General features: G+C 41.3%; 2 protein-coding genes across 2 annotated transcripts; both read left to right on the forward strand.

Moving 5' to 3' along the window:
• The first annotated feature begins 8,896 nt into the window (after nucleotides 1-8,896).
• On the forward strand, nucleotides 8,897-9,883 carry LOC148683893 (olfactory receptor 14A16-like). Its single transcript, XM_088654635.1, has one exon. The coding sequence runs from the start codon at nucleotides 8,897-8,899 to the stop codon at nucleotides 9,881-9,883; it is 987 nt and encodes a 328-aa protein (XP_088510761.1).
• A 5,998-nt stretch (nucleotides 9,884-15,881) lies between these two features.
• Nucleotides 15,882-16,868, forward strand: LOC118078021 (olfactory receptor 14A16-like). Its single transcript, XM_035101738.3, has one exon. It carries the CDS (start codon nucleotides 15,882-15,884, stop codon nucleotides 16,866-16,868), a length of 987 nt encoding a protein of 328 aa, XP_034957629.3.
• Nucleotides 16,869-20,144: the final 3,276 nt, after the last annotated feature.

Consider the following 20,144-nt stretch of genomic DNA (forward strand, 5'->3'; position numbering starts at 1 on the left):
TGTCTAAGTGTTTGGTTCTGGCCTTGAACTGTCCAGACTCCGCCAGTCTCAAAAATGGTTGATTGTCGCCCCAAACAGTGATGGGCTGGCTACAATCACCCCAGATTTCCTGGACCAAACATCTGTAGTACTCCAATTCAGTGCATGTCGCAGACAACGCACAGAATTCGGCTTCCGTGGAAGACATTGCTATTAGGCTTTGCCTGCGCGACCGCCAACCAATCAGGGCATTTCCAAACTTGACTACCAAACCAGTCACTGACTTCCTGTCCTCCTGATTGGCCCAATCAGCATCTGCAAAACAAGTGAGTTGTGGCTCACCTTGCGCTGACATTTCCAAACAATACTCTTTGGTCTCCTGCAAATACCTAAGCACTCTCTTAATGCCATTCCAAGCATGCACGCTAGGTTTCGATGCTTCTCTACTGAGCAAATTGACTGCAAAAGCAATATCTGGTCTGCTCCATTGTGACAAATACAACAGACTCCCTAGCGCTGACTGAAACACTTCAGGACTCTCAAACGCTACTTTGTCCTTCACTTGTGAATCTTTCACAAAGTTTGTCTCCATGGGTGTTCTGACCCCTTTACAGTCAGACATTCTGAACTTCTCAAGCAAATGTTCAATCTTGCCTTTCTGACTGAGCAAAAAACTTCCATCCTCAGTTCTGTCTATCTGCACACCTAGATAAACATTCACTGCACCTAGATTCTTGAGTTTGAACCTCTTGCCTAGCTCTTTTGCAAACTTCTGCACTTGCATCTGGCTCTTTGCTAAGCAGATCAAGTCATCAACATAGACAAGCAACAGTTCTTGCTGTTCTCCTTCACCTCTGAGATACAGACAACTGTCAGCTAGACTCTTCCTGAAACCTAGGCTCTTCAAAACAGAATCAAGACATGAATTCCAATTTTTAGCTGATTGCTTCAGACCGTAGATCGACTTGTGCAGCTTCCACACCTGACCTGGCACGTCACTCTCAAACCCTGGAGGAGGCAACATGTACAACTCCTCCTGGAGGTCAGAGTTCAAATAAGCGGTGTCCACATCAAAGTGGTTGACCACTAGGCCTCTCTGCGCTGCAGTCGCTAAAAGCATCCTGAAAGATTCCGCTCTCGAAGTCGGACTAAATACATCTGTGTAGTGGATTCCTTTCTTCTGAGTAAAACCTCTAGCCACTAATCTAGCCTTGTACTGAGGCTCTCCAGTCACTGTGGGTTTCAGCCTGTAGACCCACCTACAACTGACTGCTTTCTTACCTTCTGGCAACTGTGTTAGGCTATACACACCAAGAGATTGCATGGAGTTCAACTCTTTCTCCATTGCAACTTTCCACTTACTAGCTTCCTCCACTGACAACTGTTGCACCTCTTCAAAGCTTTCAGGCTCACACACTGCTAGGTTCGCCCATACACTGACAGCTGAAAACCTTTCAGGCGGTTTACCTTTCGTGGTGCGTTTTGAACGCCTTGGTCCCACATCTTCCCCCTCTAAATCCGAACTGCTTGTCTCTGACTGTGTCTCTCTCGGACTAGCAGCACTGTCAAGAGACTTACTACGCTTTGCAGGCCCCTCTGGGCTTGCTTTGGGTGAAGTGGGTGACCTACCACGTTTGCTGTACTTCCCAGGGTTGACCTGGGGTGAAGTCGGTGCGCTTCTGACTACTTGCTTCACTTCCCTAGGAGCTACACCATTTGGACCAGCTGCCTGACCTGGATCTGGTCCTGCAGCACCTGGAACTCCAGCATCAGCTACCTGAGTTTCCTCTTCCTGGTCAAAACCTGAAGACCAGTCAAGAAGAACTTCGGGGTTAGCATGAATGCGTCTCCAGCCCTCTTGTTCACAGAACGTAGCACTCCTGCTAATGTGAACGCGGGTTTGGTCCCCCTCTGCTGGTACAAACCTCCAAGCCTTTGAGTTTGGTTCGTAACCACAGAAGATCATTTTTCTGGATCTTGATCCTCCCTTTCTGCGCTTCTGCTTTGGAATTAGAACCCAAGCCTCACACCCAAAAGTTCTGAAATAGTGCACCTTCGGAACTTTGCCATACAACATGTAGTAGGGTGTGTTGTCTACAACTGAATTAAAAGCGCGATTTGAACAATAATTCACAAATTTATAGCATTCCCCCCAAAACTTCTGGGGTAGTCCTGCATCAAACAACGTTGCCTCCACCAGTTCAGACAGTGTTCTAAATTTCCTTTCAGCTAAACCATTCTCCTGTGGACTAAAAGGAGCGCTTTTCCTGTGCCTAATTCCCTTGCTGCGGAAAAACCCTTGTAGTTCTGCACTCAAAAACTCCCCCGCCCTGTCACTCTGAAAACACTGGACAGTGACAGAGAACTGTAGTTCTACTTCGGCTACCCACTCCTGTATCACTCTGGCAGCCTCCCCCTTCTCTTTCAGTGTTATGACCCAGATGTTAAACACAAATGTTCATAGGCGTTTCCCAAACTAGACAGCAAAATATAAACTTTTTCCTTCTCTTTGAACACAAGCTCATGCCGCTGCAGCTTATGGAATGCATCAATCACATTGGCAATGTGCTCCTTAATGGGTTGCCCTGGTCTCAGTCTCAACTCAAAGAGATGCCTCATAGCATGCAGCTTAGCTCCAGCTGTTTTTCTCTGATGGACCCTTTCCAAACTGTCCCAGGCTTGCTTGGCATTTTCAGCATTTTGCACATAGGGCAGTTGCGTAGAATCACAGCTCATGGCAATGGCACATAGAGCCTTATTGTCTTTCCTGGTTTCTGCTGCAAACCTCTGTGCTTCAGCTGCTGAATTATCAGCGACAGGGGTTGGAGGATTTAACACACAAGTCCACAAATCCTTTCCCAGCAACCACATTCTGGCCCTTTCTCTCCACTCTGCATAGTTGTCGCCATTCAACCTCTGGAACGGCACGACAAATGACTCCTGTAGCTGCTCCGCCATCTTGTCCACCCCCGGGCTCCGTGTCTGTGTACTCACTCAGAATAGCTCACGTTGCTCCTCCGGGTAGACTGCGGATCCCAGCCTTCTGGTACAGGGTCTTTCTGCTAGCGAGTGCATCTATTGATTGCTGACTGCAAAACAACAGGTTTCTCCCAGCTAGCTCTTTACACCGGCTTTCTCCACGGCTTTTACAGCTGCAATCACCTTTTATTGCTTTTGGTGATTGATTAGGTTCAGGACCTCTTATCTCCCATAACCTGTGACGGGTATAGGGCTCCGTTGAGTTGTTTATGACTCAATTAGGAGCCACTAATCTGCCCAGCGCGCTTCCTCTACGCTTCTCTGCTTCCGTAGATCCGGGCTGGCAGTAAAACACACACAGCAGAGTTCTTCTTCTTCTCACACAGCGAAAGCTTGTATAGCCATTGGATAAAAAGCCTCTTAAGAACACACAGAGTCCAAAGTGTTCTAATAACTACTTAAGTTTATTCTAGAGAGAAAATAACAAACAACCTGGTGAGAGCGCAGACATCTTGCGACCGTCTCCCAGGCAGAAACGAAACCAACTGCTACATACAGAAACACTTCTGGTACATTCTGTAACATGATATTCCTCAGTGATCAGGTGCTATACAGAACACAGTTAACTCTTTAGTTACTTGTTACTCATCACAGACATCCCCTACCACTCTCTGAAAACCATTTGGATCCATTAAGTGGTGGGGGTGGACCATCCATATAGGTCCCACCTCCCTGCAGAGGGGAAGGGTCGCGGAGAAGTCCAGTTGCACCAGGTAGTGATCTGACCATGGCACTTTGTTAGTTTCGCTTTTACTTAGTGTCAGATCACCACCATCCATAGAGGTAAACACCAGGTCCAAGGCATGTCCGCGGCTATGAGTTGGGCCAGACTTATTCAGGGACAGCCCCATGGAGGCCATGCTTTCCACGAAGTCCCGAGCGGCTCCTTGTAAGGTCGTGTCTGCATGGATGTTAAAATCCCCTAAGACAACCAGGCCAGGTGTCTCCAGGAGCACATCCGACATGACCTGAAGTAGCTCGGGCAGGGAATCCTTGGTGCAGCGGGGAGGTCGGTACACCAAAAGGAACCCTGTGCTGCCCCTATTGCCCAACTTCCAGAACATGCACTCAGAAAACCTGGTCTCACCAATAGGAACCCTGGTACAAACTAATGACTTCCTAAAAATCACTGCACCCCCCCCTCCCCACCCAGTTGGCCTGGGTTGCTGTGCATAAGAGAAACCTGGTGGACAAGCAGCGGCAAGGACAGGCGCATCTGCTTCATCCAGCCAGGTCTCTGTCACACATGCCAGGTCAAAGCCTCCATCCACAATCAGGTCGTGGATGGCAGTGGTCTTGTGGATCATTGACCTGACATTGCACAGCAGCACCTTCAGGTCATGTGGGTATCCCTTGCTGATTCCAGTAACCATCCGGTCAGGACCAGACCCGGAGGCAGGGATAGTCCTCAAACAAAGACTGTACCTGCCTCCTCGGTAATGACATGGTCTGGTCTTAGCATAACTCCTCCTCCTACCCATGATCACTGAGATCCGTTGTCCATGATCGTTTGAGATCAACAAAAAAGTTAAATATTTAGCAATATGGCTAACAGTTATATATATATATATGAAAAAGTGTGGTTGGAGGTAAAAGAAATTTGGAAATATTGAGCAAAATGAATCTTTCTCTACTAGGAAGAATTGCGGTGATAAAAATGAATGTGCTACCAAAAATGTTCTTTCTTTTCCAGACGGTTGCAATAATGATTAAGGACTATGGTCTCAAAAGATGGCAAAGAGAGATTTCCAAATTTGTCTGGGAGGGCAAAAGGCCAAGGATTAAACATAAAATACTTACATATATAAAAGAAAGAGGCTTTGCTCTCCCGGACCTAAAATTGTATTAGGAGGCCACATGTTTGGTATGGATTAGGAACTGGATAAAACTGGAAAAGGAGGAAGCTTTAGATTTAGAACGTCATGATAATAGATATGGGTGGCCATACCTTTGGTATGGGAAAGGGAAGGTGCATAAAGGATTTTATAATCATATAATTAGGAGATCATTGATGAAAATTTGGGAAAGCTACAGGGACTTAATAGAGGGGGGGGGGAACCACCCTGGTGGTTATCACCAATTGAAGCTTCACTGCTCAAACCACTTGGCAAAAAAGGAAAAAAAATGGTCTATATATAAAGAGATACTGAGAGATCAAGAAGGCAAATGTAAATTGAAAGAATATGATGAAATATAAGGCTATGTTCAGAGTTGGTTACATTGCAGACAATTAAATGAGATGTATAAGGAAGCCAACAAAAAAGGGCTTAGCTATACAAGCTACATATTCCAAAAAGAGGTTATAGAAGAAGATGGGAAGCTGTTGAAGAAGGCTTATAGTATTTTGTTAGAGTGGGAAACAAAAGATGAAGAGGTCAAATCAGTTATGATTAAATGGGCACAAGATTTCGGACACACTATACAATTTGAAGATTGGGGAAAGTTATGGAGAGTAAATTTGAAAATCACAGATTGTTCCTTGCTGAAAGAATATTATACGAAAATGATGTACAGATGGTATATTGCACCAGTTAAAATGGTAAAAATGTACAAAAGTGGATCAAACATATGTTGGAAATGTAAAGAAAAAGAAGGAACTTTTTATCATATGTGGTGGGAATGTAGAGAAGTCAAAAAATATACAAACATACAAATCATGTGAAAAGGACAATTTGGAATTCAAGGAAGAATGGGAACTATTTACAAACTATTTGGAGAAACAACTTCATTGGCAGGATTTGAATAAACATGCACAATTTCTTATTAGAACAATGTAAACAATTAGGGAAATGAGATGTATAATTTTAAAACATGCAGAAACAATATGTAAAAATAAATCAGAGAAGGGAGCAGAGGGAAGTCTGGGAAGAGGGGAAGGGGGAAAATGTAGTTGTTGCAGCATTGATAAATTGCATTGGTTTAATATTGATAAATAAAATTTAAAAATAAAAAATAAAAATAAAAGTCTTCCTAAATGAAATCGGAAAAGAAAAGAAAAGAAGAAGTCTGAAGTTTCACACTGGAGAAGTAATTCCATACAGAGAATTGAGGGTCAGCTTCCACGATCCGATAGAGGCCATCCCATTTATGATAGTATGGGAATACAGAACCTTTGCTAGGAGTAAAAACTTTTCATGCTATGGGACTTATTGAAAGATGGTATACAATAAGTCAAACAAAAGACTTTTAACGAACAGGCAAGGTGAACAATGTATTTAAATGGAAAATACCATTAGACATAAAGAGCTCGTGTTTGTGCACATGAAATGTGACTTTAAGGTACCATTGCTTCTGCAGATTGCCATTTCGTATTAAATCTGCCTCCAAGGTGCACCACAAGACATGCTGGTGCCTTGTCACAGTCAGTTCCAGAGTCCCCAGGTAATGGAAAACCATTTCATACACAGTTCAAAGTACCAAAGTGTTTATTGTCTCCAGACACAAGAGAAACCTAAACACGGCTATATTTACAGTTCTTCTGGACTTTGAAGTAAAGATATATATGTACAGTGATCTGCTAACACTATCACCATGCTAGCTAACATTGCTTTGTAAAGCCTACAACCTTTTCCCCTTTTTCTCACATATTCAGACCCTGACAGCAACAGGATATGCACAGCAAAACCATAATGAAAGCAAAGCTCTAGAGATTATTACCCCTTTGTCTATGTGTAGACATGTTTCCTGAACCAATGGCTCAGTAAGTCATACACTCAACCTTGTTGGTGTTGCCGTGGTAACAAAGTGCACCTGGTACCCTTATCTCAGAACACCCAGACATGGGGTATTTACACCTTAAGACAGGAGCCCAAGCACTGTGTAATTTAACCTATTGTTTATATTACACCAACAAAACAATGTATCACATTTTAAAAGCAATTGATGGCACTAAGATATATATTAAATCCTTACCTGGGATAGTACTATCACAGAACATGATGAATGACTACAGCAAGCGTGACACACTATTGTATTTTGATATTTTGTTGGAAGCCACCCAGAGTGTCTGTGGAGGCCGAACCAGATGGGTGGCGTATAAATTATTATTATTATTATTATTATTATTATTATTATTATTATTGATATAATTCCTGAAGTAATGGCTCAGTAAGTCATACACTTGACCTCGTTGGTGTTGCCATGGTAACAAAGTGCACCTGACACCCTTATCTCAGAACATACAGACACGGGGTATTTACACTGTGTACAGGACTCAGATTGTCAAGTATTCAAATGCAACAGAAAGCATCTACTTCAGACATCATAAAAGGGAGGAAGGAATGGCAGAAGTAGGAGGAACACAGTGGGGGCGGGATAGTGAGCTAGTCCTATCTCACACCAGTATTTTAAATATTATATAGTAAATTGTTTTTAAACGGGATGGTTTATTTACATACCTTGATTATTTGTGTTAGTCCCATAGGGCAAAGTCTTTTAAAAAACACCATGGTTGTTTTGTGTGGGACTCCTGAGTCCAAGCATCCAGAAACACAATTGCTAATTTGTTTGGGGCTCTTGAGATCAAACTCCCAGGAACATAAATAGAATAATAGTAATAATTTTCCACCCAATGGTATAAGCATCGTGCTGCAAGTGTATACAAACATTTTCACTGTCTCAGAAGAAAAGGAGGGAGAGATTTAGAAAGAAAATGTTCCATGAGTAGCTAGAAGAATACAGAACATCTTAAAGTGATGAAGAAATTGCATCTGGAAATCTATTTTCTAAAAAGGAAAAGAGTAAGGTGTTTATATTTTTATAGCATTAGTGATACCTGGATAGCTTTTGGAGAGCAAAATGCAGACAATACTACTATACTATAGTCTATTGTGTAGAATGGGAAATTGTCCTTGTTCTAGGTTTCTCCAGAAACCTAATATCGACTGCACATAGAAAAACCAGAGACCTGGTTTCCATGACAAGGTAAGCCAAATTTTAGCTCAGTGAGACTGCATAAATGTGCAACCTCATGGAGAGAGGATTACAATTGCTTTGCTACTCCATGCTCCTTTGTACAGCCCTCAGAAGCTGCACCAGGTTTTGATAATCCAAACCAGGACTAATGGTTAGCCTCTCTCATACCCAAACGTGAGCTGCAACCAAGAACAAACCTTCACTTCAGCTCCTAGTGAGTGAGGAGAGAGCTTCAGCACTTCATTTGGCTTGGCTTGGCTTGGCTGGGCTGGGCTTGGTTTATCATAGTGTGGCAGCAAAAAGATCTGGGAAGCAGCAAAGCAGCTGTAAGCTTCTCTACAAGAGCTTATACATTTCTACATTCAGTTGGTACATACATATATGCACAGTGGACATTAAGATTAGAAACATACAACAAAGATTAAAACAGTTGAAACCTCTGTGATCTCAGCTAGGAAGGAGTTGCAAAGCATCGGACCCAGAATACTGAATGCATGCCTCCTGGGAAGTAGGAGCTATGTGTCTGAGCCATGTGGAGCCACTACCAGTGACTCAGTCAAAGACCTCACTGATCAAACAGGGATATTAGGAATCAAGCTGTTAAGGTATCCTGGACCCAAGTTGTGATAGCCATTGCAGTGGACATTAACAAACAAAATGTGAATTTGAGTAGCATACATGAATAAATTTCTATATTGTTTAGGTAAAGTTCTATTCCAATCATTCCCACAATATAAAATATTTCTTAGCAGTAACTTATTTTAAGATAATGGTGTGTTATCTATGTGGAGGTGAAAGCTAAGTTTTCTTTAGATGACGATTTATTATTACACCGTTTTGTTCACTTCTTTTTTTAAAAAATCTGCACCCCACAAAACTCACATCCAAAGCAGTATTGGATAACAAATATTTGTTATCAGAAGAGGACTTAAACATATGCTTATCTTCCTGTTTTCTTCTAGTGATGAATGCAAATATTGTCAATGAATCCTCTGTCTCTGAATTTCTACTCCTGGAGTTTTCAGCTGTACGGGAACTGCAGATTCTACACTTCTCTCTGTTCCTGGTATTGTACCTGGCAATTGTATTTGGGAATCTTCTCATCATCTCTGCCATAGCTTTTGACCACCACCTTCACACTCCCATGTACTTCTTTCTGATGAACTTGGCCATACAGGACCTAGGGGCTGTTTCAGTCACCATCCCCAAATCCATGGCCAATTCTCTCATGAATATCAGACACATATCTTATGCTGGATGTGTTGCTCAAGTGCTTTCATTCTTTTTCTTTTTATCATCTGATGTCGCCCTTCTTACAGTCATGGCATATGATCGCTATGTTGCCATTTGCAATCCCTTACAATATGAAATGGTGATGAACAGGGCAGCCTGCAAACAAATGGTTGCTGGTGTGTGGGTTGCTGGAATTTTAAATGCAGTCATGCACACGAGTGCAACTTTTGCAACCCCTTTCTGCTCAAACATTGTCAATCAGTTTTTCTGTGAGGTCCCACAGTTACTTACACTTGCTTGCTCAAACTTCTACCTAACCGAAATCGGTGCTATATTGGTGAGTATAATATTTGCTTCTGGGTGTTTTGTCTTCATCGTTGTCACTTATGTACACATCTTTACTGTGGTTTTGAACGTTCCATCTGTTCAGGGAAGAAAAAAGGCCTTCTCCACTTGCATACCTCACCTTGTTGTCTTCTCCCTATTTTGTTTCACAGGTTGTTTTGCTTACCTAAGGCCTCCTTCAAAAACTCCATCTGATGGTGACTTTGCAATAACTGTGATGTATACCATTGTACCACCCATGTTCAATCCAATAATTTACAGCATGAGAAATAAGGAGATTAAAAGTGCTGTATCAAAGCTCTTGGGTGTGAAGCACTCTTCTATGAATATCTTTTCCAGGCTTTTCCTGAAAAGGTTCCATTTCTCTCTGTAGGTATAAGCATAGCGATCTACGGAGATATCGCAACCAGTTCTAGCTTCTAGATAAATTTTGATATGCAGACTCAAAATCTGCAGGGTGTCACAATGACATCTTGTGTTCCTTCACCTTAGATGTACTATTAATAATTTTGCATCTCTGATCACACGGCTTGTAAATCATACATTTAGAGAGGGACTGTTTGTCATTTAGTGCATGCCTACACTTTCTCTTGTCCCACTGCTTTCATCAGGCAATCAGCTTTTCTGTGTATTGTCACTTCTTTCTATTTGAAGCTAAAGAGTGGGTGTTCCTGGGAAATGGAGCAGTGAAAGCAGAAGACCACTCACATTCATGCTTTCTACCTGTGGAAGAAGCAAAAGTGTGGATGAGCCCATGTTTAGGAACCTGGGGTGAGAAGGACCTGTTCTGATTAGATTTAGGCATTAGCTTTAGGTAAAGGTACAAGGTAAAGGGACCTCTCACCATTAGGTCCAGTCGTGACCGACTCTGGGGTTGTGGCACTCATCGCACGTTATTGGCCAAGGGAGCCGGCGCACAGCTTCCAGTTCATGTGGCCAGCATGACAAAGCCGCTTCTGGCGAACCAGAGCAGCACATGGAAACACTGTTTACCTTCCTGCTGTAGCGGTACCTATTTATCTACTTGCACTTTGATGTGCTTTCAAACTGCTAGTTTGGCAGGAGCTGAGACTGAGCAACGGGGGCTCACCCCGTCGTGGGGATTTGAACAACTGACCTTCTGATCAGCAAGCTCTAGGCTCTGTAGTTTAACCCACATTGCCACCTGCTTTAGAGGGCAACCCAATCTGCTTAGCTGAAGCTAAGGGGAAAACTTTAGAAGGGGCTGTGAGATTCTTGCTAGGCAGTGACACAAATGTCCAATTTAGTTGGAAATAGTCTGTCCTGAGACTAGTTTTAAACAAGAGTGCTAACTGGGGCTTAAACGTTCTCTGTAAAGAGTTTTTGCCTGAAACTATTGTGACCCGCATAAGTAACTTTTCTAAAATGAACTGTTGTGCCTTAAGAGAGTGACTATTAAGTTTGAATCCCCAACGAATGTAAATATTTAAAATTCTACCTTTCTTCCTGAAGTGCTTCCTCATTACTTTGAGCCTTTGGTGGGAGATAGCTGGACCCAGGGCATGCTTCTCATAAGCAGAACACCTGGTTGTTGTTGTTGTTTTTTTACTGACAAGGAGTTAAAACACATTTCCCCAGTGATTTTTACTAGGGAGTGTTGTATCATTTAGAAACCCAGGAAATTGGTCATGTCACCCACCTCCCATCCTTAGTGGTGAGTCTGACACAGTGGCCACTGACATAATTTCACAAAACCTTTTTTAAAAAACTACATCCTTTTGGAAAACATAAGACTGGAGTTTCACACAGGGGAAGTAATTCCATAAAGGGGAATGGAGGTCAACATCCCAGAACTGATAGAGTTCATCGTATTTGTGAAAGTGTATGTGAATATAGAACAGTTGCTTAGAGCAAAAACTTGCTATACTGTGGAATTCATTTTAAGATGACAGGCGATATGCCGAATAAAATACCTTCACATTGAACAGAGGTACCCTTATGTATTTTGAGGAATGGGCAAAGTGAACGATGTATATAAAATAATATAGCCAAAAAGACCAGTGGCACATGTTCCTTGCAATGCTTCTAGAAGTACTCAAATGTATGGAATCTTTATGAATCTTTATGAATAAATGAAAAGAACTTCATGCTCTGTAGACATGGTATGCTAACATAGTCTAAAGACTTGAACACAATAGTTAGTCTGATTATGAACTGCCCATAGTTGCCTCAGAGAAGGCATAGGAACTGCTTTGATGTAGGGATATTTTTTTTTAAAAAAACATATTGTTAAATTGTTAATTTATTTATTAGATTGTCAGTCACTATATTTTGCCAAGGGCAACCCAAGTCAGCATTGATACACATTAAATCCCACAAAAATATGGACAATCTGAAGACAGGTAGTATGTACTACAAGGCCTCTCACCGACCCCAAAAGCAACCATGCACAAATAGAAAAAGAGGTGCTGGCCCTTGTATTTGAATGTCAAAAAAGTCCACACATTTATATATGGGAGACCAATATTAGCAGAAGCAGATCACAAATCCCTTGTGTACATTGCAAATGCTGGCTTCAAGGATACCCTTCCAACTTTTTTTTCAGGTTGAACACTATGATATTTCCTTAAAGTTATTATTTTCATTTTACTATTTGTTGGATTTAAATACCACCCTTCATCACACGCTCTCATGGCCGTTCACATGATAAACACCTAGGTGAAATTTAGAGCATTGACCAAAACACAGCAGAAGGGAGGGAATGGAGCAGAGAACACTGAGCCAGTCATACCTCACACAACTCTCTGTACCATGAAAATAAATAAAAATAATATTTTAAATAGAAAGAAAGAAATGAGTCTGAGAAAGTCCAGTTGAAACCAGAAGGTTCCAGACAGACTTATGTAGCAGTATTATTATTTCAAATATTATATAGTGTGCTGTTTAGAAACGGTAATTATATTATAGATATAATTTCTGAAGTAATGGTTCAGTAAGTGATTGCTGTTGCCAGGGTAACAAAGGGCACCTGGCACCCTTATCTCAGAACATCCAGACATGGGGTATTTAAACCTTAAGACAGGAGCCCAAGCACTGTGTAATTTTACCTTTTGTTCATATTACAGTCATACCTTGGTTTAAGTACGTTTCGGTTTGAGTACGTTCAGTTTAAGTACTCCGCGGACCCATCTGGAACGGATTAATCCACTTTCCATTACTTTCAATGGGAAAGTTTGCTTCAGGTTAAGTACAATTCAGGTTAAGTACGGACTTCCGTAACCAATTACTCTCATACTTCGGGTTAAGTATGCTTCAGATTGAGGACTCCGTGGTCCCATCTGGAACGGATTTATCCACTTTCCATTACTTTCAATGGGAAAGTTCACTTCAGGTTAAGTACGCTTCAGGTTAAGTAGAAACTTCCGGAACCAATTGTGTACTTAAACCAAGGTAACACTGTACACCTACAAGATGATATATCACAATTTTAAAGGATATATACTGTATATTAAATCCTTACTTGGGGTAGTACTATCACAGAACGTGATTAATGACTACAGAATTTTTTTGAAAATGATCAGGTCACAAATAGAAAAAGAGGTGCTGAATATAAAACAATTCACATTTTCTATATGTGAGACCAATAGTAGCAGAACAGATCACAAACTCTTAGTCACCATTGCAAGCAAGGGCCTCAAGAATACTCCAGATATCCCCCCCACCCCCCCGGCCCAAGTAAAATCTATCATATTTCGTTAGAGTTTCCACCTGGTTGAAATTTAGTGGTAGCTCATGCATTGCCCAGAGCTTTTAGCACAGTGGAGATAAGCAGTGAGGCTGACTGTGAGGTGGTATGTGTCAAATGATAGTTTAAAAATAGCCAGTCTCTACAAGTGCATGGACTGAACTGAGATAGGGCAAAAGAATACTCTTCAGATGGTTATATGGGCCATCTCTACAGGTGAGTCAGCCCACAGAATGTCAAATCCATACACTGATCCTACAGTTAAGACTCATGGTAACTGACGGGGTAATATTTAAAGGAGAAATGCTAGACCCCAATAGCTTCAGACTAGTGCAGTGGTGTTCGGTCATTGGACTAAGGGGACTAGGCTAGTCCTCTAAATGTTCCCCTGGTGCCTCCTTCCCAAAGCCCAGGAAGCTTCTGCCCAGCTTAGGGAAGGAGGTACGAGGCTCCAATGGGTCCAACATCCATCCTGCCATCTTCCCAAAGCCCATCTGGCTTTTGGAAGGAGACAGGAGGGCTCCAGCAGCTTGGCAGAGCCCTACCACCAACTTCACATTGTGACTTAAGCTTCTGCCCAGCTTAGGGAAGGAGGTGCAATGCTCACATGCCTGACATCAGGACATCACAACATCACACATATGATATTGACCCCTCCCAATGCCCTTTGGAAGTTAGTGCCTCTGGCCCTAGCTGTTCCCCTATGAGAAATTTCACCGCATGCCACTGGAATAGTAGGCTCGATGAAAGCAAATTAAAAATTATAAAGGATTTGCTGAAAAATGCCTTTGACTCCAAACAAATGTTTATTTGGCATCACAAAATGACTGGACCATGTAACTAGAAAAAGGAAAATCCCCTGCTAAGCTCTTCTTCAATAGAAAACTCAGGACCAGACTACAATGTGCAGAATACCTGAAATGTGACTTAACACAAGGCATTCAGTCTCAGATACAAAAGAAATGGAGACAAAAAATGTATGATGTCATAGAGTTATAAGCACAAATCCCATTACAACCAAAGGTGACCGTCAAAATGCATGATGGTATCATATGGACACATAGGTTGTCTTAACAAAAAAGTAACTTCCAGATGATATCAAATACAGGACTCAGTTTGTCAAGTATTCCAATGCAACAGAAAGGATCTACTTCAGATATCATAAAAGGGAGGAAAGAATGGCAGAAGTAGGAGGAACACAGTGATGGTGGGATAGTGAGCTAGTCATATCTCACACCAGTATTTTAAATATTATATAGTAAGTTGTTTTGAAACAGGATGGTTTATTTACATACCTTGATTATTTGTGTTAGACCCATAGGGCAAAGTCTTTAAAAAACCACCATGGTTGTTTTGTGTTGGACTCCTGAGTCCAAGCTTCCAGGAACACAATTGCTAATTTGTTTGGGGCTCTTGAGAGCAAACTCCCAGGAACATAAATAGAATGATAATAATAATTTCCCACCCAATGGTAAAAGCATCGTTCTGCAAGTGTATACAAACATTTTCACTGTCTCAGAAGAAAAGGAGGGAGAGATTTAGAAAGAAAATGTTCCATGAGTGGTTAGAAGAATACAGAACATCTTAAAGTGATGAAGAAATTGCATCTGGAAATCTATTTTCTATAAAGGAAAAGAGTAAGGTGTTTATATTTTTTTATAGCATTAGTGATACCTGGATAGCTTTTGGAGAGCAAAATGCAGACAATACTACTATATTATAGTCTATTGTGTAGAATGGGAAATTATCCTTGTTCTAGGTATCTCCAGAGGATTACAATTGCTTTGCTACTCCATGCTCCTTTGTACAGCCCTCAGAAGCTGCACCAGGTTTTGATAATCCAAACCAGGCCAGGACTAATGGTTAGCCTCTCTCATACCCAAACCTGAGCTGCAACCAAGAACAAAACTTCACTTCAGCTCCTAATGAGTGAGGAGAGGGCTTCAGCACTTCATTCGGTTTGGCTTGGCTTGGTTTATCATAGTGTGGCAGCAAAAAGATCTGGGAATCAGCAAAGCAGCTGTAAGCTTCTTTACAAGAGCTTATACATTTCTACATTCAGTTGGTACATACATATATGCACAGTGGACATTAAGATTAGAAACATACAACAAGAATTAAAACAGTGGAAACCTCTGTGCTCTCAGCTAGGAAGGAGTTGCAAAGCATCGGACCCAGAATACTGAATGCATGCCTCCTGGGAAGTAGGAGCTATGTGTCTGAGCCATGTGGAGCCACTACCAGTGACTCAGTCAAAGACCTCACTGATCAAACGGGGATACTGTATTAGGAATCAAGCTGTTAAGGTATCCTGGACCCAAGTTGTGATGGCCATTGCACTGGACATTAACAAACAAAAAGTGAATTTGAGTAGCATATATGAATAAAGTTCTATATTGTTTGGGTAAAGTTCTACACCAATCATTCCCAGAATATAAAATATTACTTAGCAGTAACTTATTTTAAGATAATGGTGTGTTATCTATGTGGAGGTGAAAGCTAAGTTTTCCTTTAGATGAAGATTTATTATTACACTATTTTGTTCACTTCTTTTTTAAAAAATATGCATCCCACAAAAATCACATCCAAAGCAGTATTGGATAACAAATATTTGTTATCAGAAGAGGACTTAAACATATGCTTATCTTCCTGTTTTCTTCTAGTGATGAATGCAAATATTGTCAATGAATCCTCTGTCTCTGAATTTCTACTCCTGGAGTTTTCAGCTGTACGGGAGCTGCAGATTCTACACTTCTCTCTGTTCCTGGTATTGTACCTGGCAATTGTATTTGGGAATCTTCTCATCATCTCTGCTGTAGCCTTTGACCACCACCTTCACACACCCATGTACTTCTTTCTGATGAACCTGGCCATACAGGACATAGGGGCTGTTTCAGTCACCATCCCCAAATCCATGGCCAATTCTCTCATGAATATCAGACACATATCTTATGCTGGATGTGTTGCTCAAGTGCTTTCATTCTTTTTCTTTTTATCATCTGATGTCGCCCTTCTTACAGTCATGGCATATGATCGCTATGTTGCCATTTGCAATCCCTTACAATATGAAATGGTGATGAACAGGGCAGCCTGCAAACAAATGGTTGCTGGCGTGTGGTTCACTGGCCTTCTGTATGCAATCATGCACACGAGTGCAACTTTTGCCACCCCTTTCTGCTCAAACATTGTCAACCAGTTTTTCTGTGAGATCCCACAGTTACTTACACTTGCTTGCTCAAACTTCTACCTAACGGAAATTGGAGCTATAGTGGTGAGTATAATACTTGTTTCTGGGTGTTTTGTCTTCATCGTTGTCACTTATGTACACATCTTTACTGTGGTTTTGAACGTTCCATCTCTTCAGGGAAGGAAAAAGGCCTTCTCCACTTGCATACCTCACCTTGTTGTCTTCTCCCTATTTTGTTTCACAGGTTGTTTTGCTTACCTAAGGCCTCCTTCAAAAACTCCATCTGATGGTGACTTTGCAATAACTGTGATGTATACCATTGTACCACCCATGTTCAATCCAATAATTTACAGCATGAGAAATAAGGAGATTAAAAATGCTGTGTCAAAGCTCTTGGGTGTGAAGCACTCTTCTATGAATATCTTTTCTAGGCTTTTCCTGAAAAGGTTCCATTTCTCTCTGTAGGTATAAGTATAGCGATCTACGGAGATATCGCAACCAGTTCCAGCTTCTAGATAAATTTTGATATGCAGACTCAAAATCTGCCGGGTGTCACAATGACATCTTCTGTTCCTTCACCTTCAATGTACTATTAATAATTTTGCATGTCTGATCATACGGCTTGTAAATCATACATTTAGAGAGGGACTGTTTGTCATTTAGTGCATGCCTACACTTTCTCTAGTCCCACTGCTTTCATCAGGCAATCAGCTTTTCTGTGGATTGTCATTTCTTTGTATTTGAAGCTAAAGAGTGGGTTTTCCTGGGAAATGGAGCAGTGAAAGAAGACCACTCACATCATTGGTTTCTAGCTATGGAAGAAGCAAAAGTGTGGATGAGCCTTTGTTTAGGCACCTGGGGTGAGAAAGACCTGTTCAGATTAGATTTAGGCATTAGCTTTAGGTCCATGGAGTTTTCTTGGCAGGGATACTGGAGTGGCTTGCCAGTTCCTTCTCCAGGTGGATCACGTTTAGTCAAAACTCTCCACTATGACCTGTCCATCTTGGGTGGCCCTGCATGGCATAGCTCATAGCTTCTCTGAGTTATTAAAGCCCCTTCGCCACGACAAGGCATTGATCCATGAAGGGGAAAGGTAGAGGTAAAAAGGACCCCTCACCGTTAGGTCCAGTCGTGACTGACTCTGGGGTTGTGGCGCTCATTTCATGTTATTGGCCGAGGGAGCCGGCATACAGCTTCCGGGTCATGTAGCCAGCATGACAAAGCCGCTTCTGGCGAACTAGAGCAGCACATGGAAACGCCGTTTACCCAATTTGCTTCCCTGAAGCTAAGGGGAAAACTTTAGAAGGGGCTGTGAGATTCTTGCTAGGCAGTGACACAAATGTTCAATTTAGTTGGAAATAGTCTGTCCTGAGACTAGTGTTAAACAAGAGTGCTAACTGGGGCTTAAACGTTCTCTGTAAAGAGTTTTTGCCTGAAACTATTGCGACCCACATAAGTAACCTTTCTAAAATGAAGTGTTGTGCCTTAAGAGAGTGACTATTCCTCAATGAATGTAAATATATAAAATTTTATCTTTCTTCCAGAAGGTCTTCCTCATTACTTTGAGCCTTTTGTGGGAGATAGCTGGTCCCAGGGCATCCTTCTCATAAGTAGAACACCTGGCTGTTTTTTTACTGACAAAGAGTTAAAACACATTTCCCCAGTGATTTTTACTAGGGAGTGTTGTATCTTTTAGAAACCCAGGAAATTTGTCATGTCACCCACCTCCCATCCTTAGTGGTGAGTCTGACACAGTGACCACTGACATAATTTCACAAAATCTTTTTAAAAAACCCACATCCTTTTGGAAAATATAAGACTGGAGTTTCACACAGGGGAAGTAATTCCACAAATGGGAATAGAGGTCAACTTCCCAGAACTGATAGAGTTCATCGTATTTGTGAAAGTGTATGCGAATATAGAACAGTTGCTTAGAGCAAAAACTTGCTATACTGTGGAATTCATTTAAAGATGACACGCGATATGCCAAGTAAAAGACCTTCACATTGAACAGAGGTACCCTTATGTATTTTGAGGAATGGGCAAAGTGAACGATGTATATAAAATAATATAGCCAAAAAGACCAGTGGCACATCTTCCTTGCAATGCTTCTAGAAGTACTCAAATGTATGGAATCTTTATGAATCTTTATGAATAAATGAAAAGAACTTCATGCTCTGTAGACATGGTATGCTAACATAGTCTAAAGACTTGAACACAATAGTCTGATCATGAACTGCCCATAGTTGCCTCAGAGAAGGCATAGGAACTGCTTTGATGAAGGGATTTTTTTAAAAAAAAATATTGTTAAATTGTTAATTTATTTATTAGATTGTCAGTCACCATATTTTGCCCAGGGGAACCCAAGTCAGCATTGATACACATTAAATCCCACAAAAATATGGACACTCTGAAGACAGGTAGTATGTGCTACAAGGCCTCTCACCGACCCCCAAAGCAGCCATGCACAAATAGAAAAAGAGGTGCTGGCCCTTGTATTTGAATGTCAAAAAGTCCACACATTTATATATGGGAGACCAATATTTGCAGAAGCAGATCACAAATCCATTGTTTACATTGCAAATGTAAATGCCCTTTCAACTTTTTTTTCCAGATGGAACACTATGGTGTTTCCTTAGAGTTATTATTATTATTTTACTATTTGTGGGATTTAAATACCACCCTTCATCACACGCTCTCATGGCAGTTCACAAGATAAACACCTGGGTGAAATTTAGAGCATTGACCAAACACAGCAGAAGGTAGGGAATGGAGCAGGGAACACTTAGCCCAGTGATGGGCAAAGTTTTGAGCTTGGTGTGTCAAAATTCGTGAAAAACGAGCATAGCTCGGGTGGTGTGTCACATCGAGAAAAAAACCATACTTTCACAATATTTATAGTTTAAATAACAACAATGTATAATTGTAATACATAACTGTATTTAATAAATAATTTAACCTAACCTAACCAAAAACCCCTTATTTATCACAAGGTTCCCAGAGTTGTTGAGCTTTTTTGGGGAAGCTGCTGACTAAAGTTTTTGAGGTTTTTTTGGGGAGGTGTGTGCAAAAGTTGCTTTGCTTTTTTGGGGAGATGCCCCAAAGCTGCTGTGCTTTTTGGGGGGAGGGGAAGAGAACAGAAATATAAGATGAATAATATCTTCGCTGGAACTAACACGCAACACCGACATAGTCTGCCAAAGCTAAAAAAAAACCTAGCACAGAACGGGTTAAAAAAGAACGCTGTTACACCCAATCATTGTCTGCCAAAGCACCAGAAAAAGCAGCACATAAAGGGTTAAAAAACCAATCTCTGGCTACCACCACCACCAACAACAACAACAACAAAGGATCCGGGTTTTAACAGCGGATACAAGCTGTACCGTGAGGAGAAGCGGGAGAACAAATGAGGGGACGGATAACAGCACAAATGGACCGATGGGGCGCATGCAGTGAGTTCTCTGTGTGTCACGTTTGACACGCGTGTCATAGGTTCGCCATCACTGACTTAGCCAGTCATACCTCACACAACTCTCTGTACCATGAAAATAAATAAAAACAATATTTTAAAAAGAAAGAAAGAAATGAGTCTGAGAAAGTCCAGTTGAAACCAGAAGGTTCCAGACAGACTTATGTAGCAATATTATTATTTCAAATATTATATAGTGTGCTGTTTAGAAACGGTAATTATATTATAGATATAATTCCTGAAGTAATGGCTCAGTAAGTCATACACTTGAC

This window comes from Zootoca vivipara, chromosome 12, assembly GCF_965207765.1.
Source record: "Zootoca vivipara chromosome 12, rZooViv2.hap1.1, whole genome shotgun sequence".
Taxonomy (NCBI): domain Eukaryota; kingdom Metazoa; phylum Chordata; class Lepidosauria; order Squamata; family Lacertidae; genus Zootoca; species Zootoca vivipara.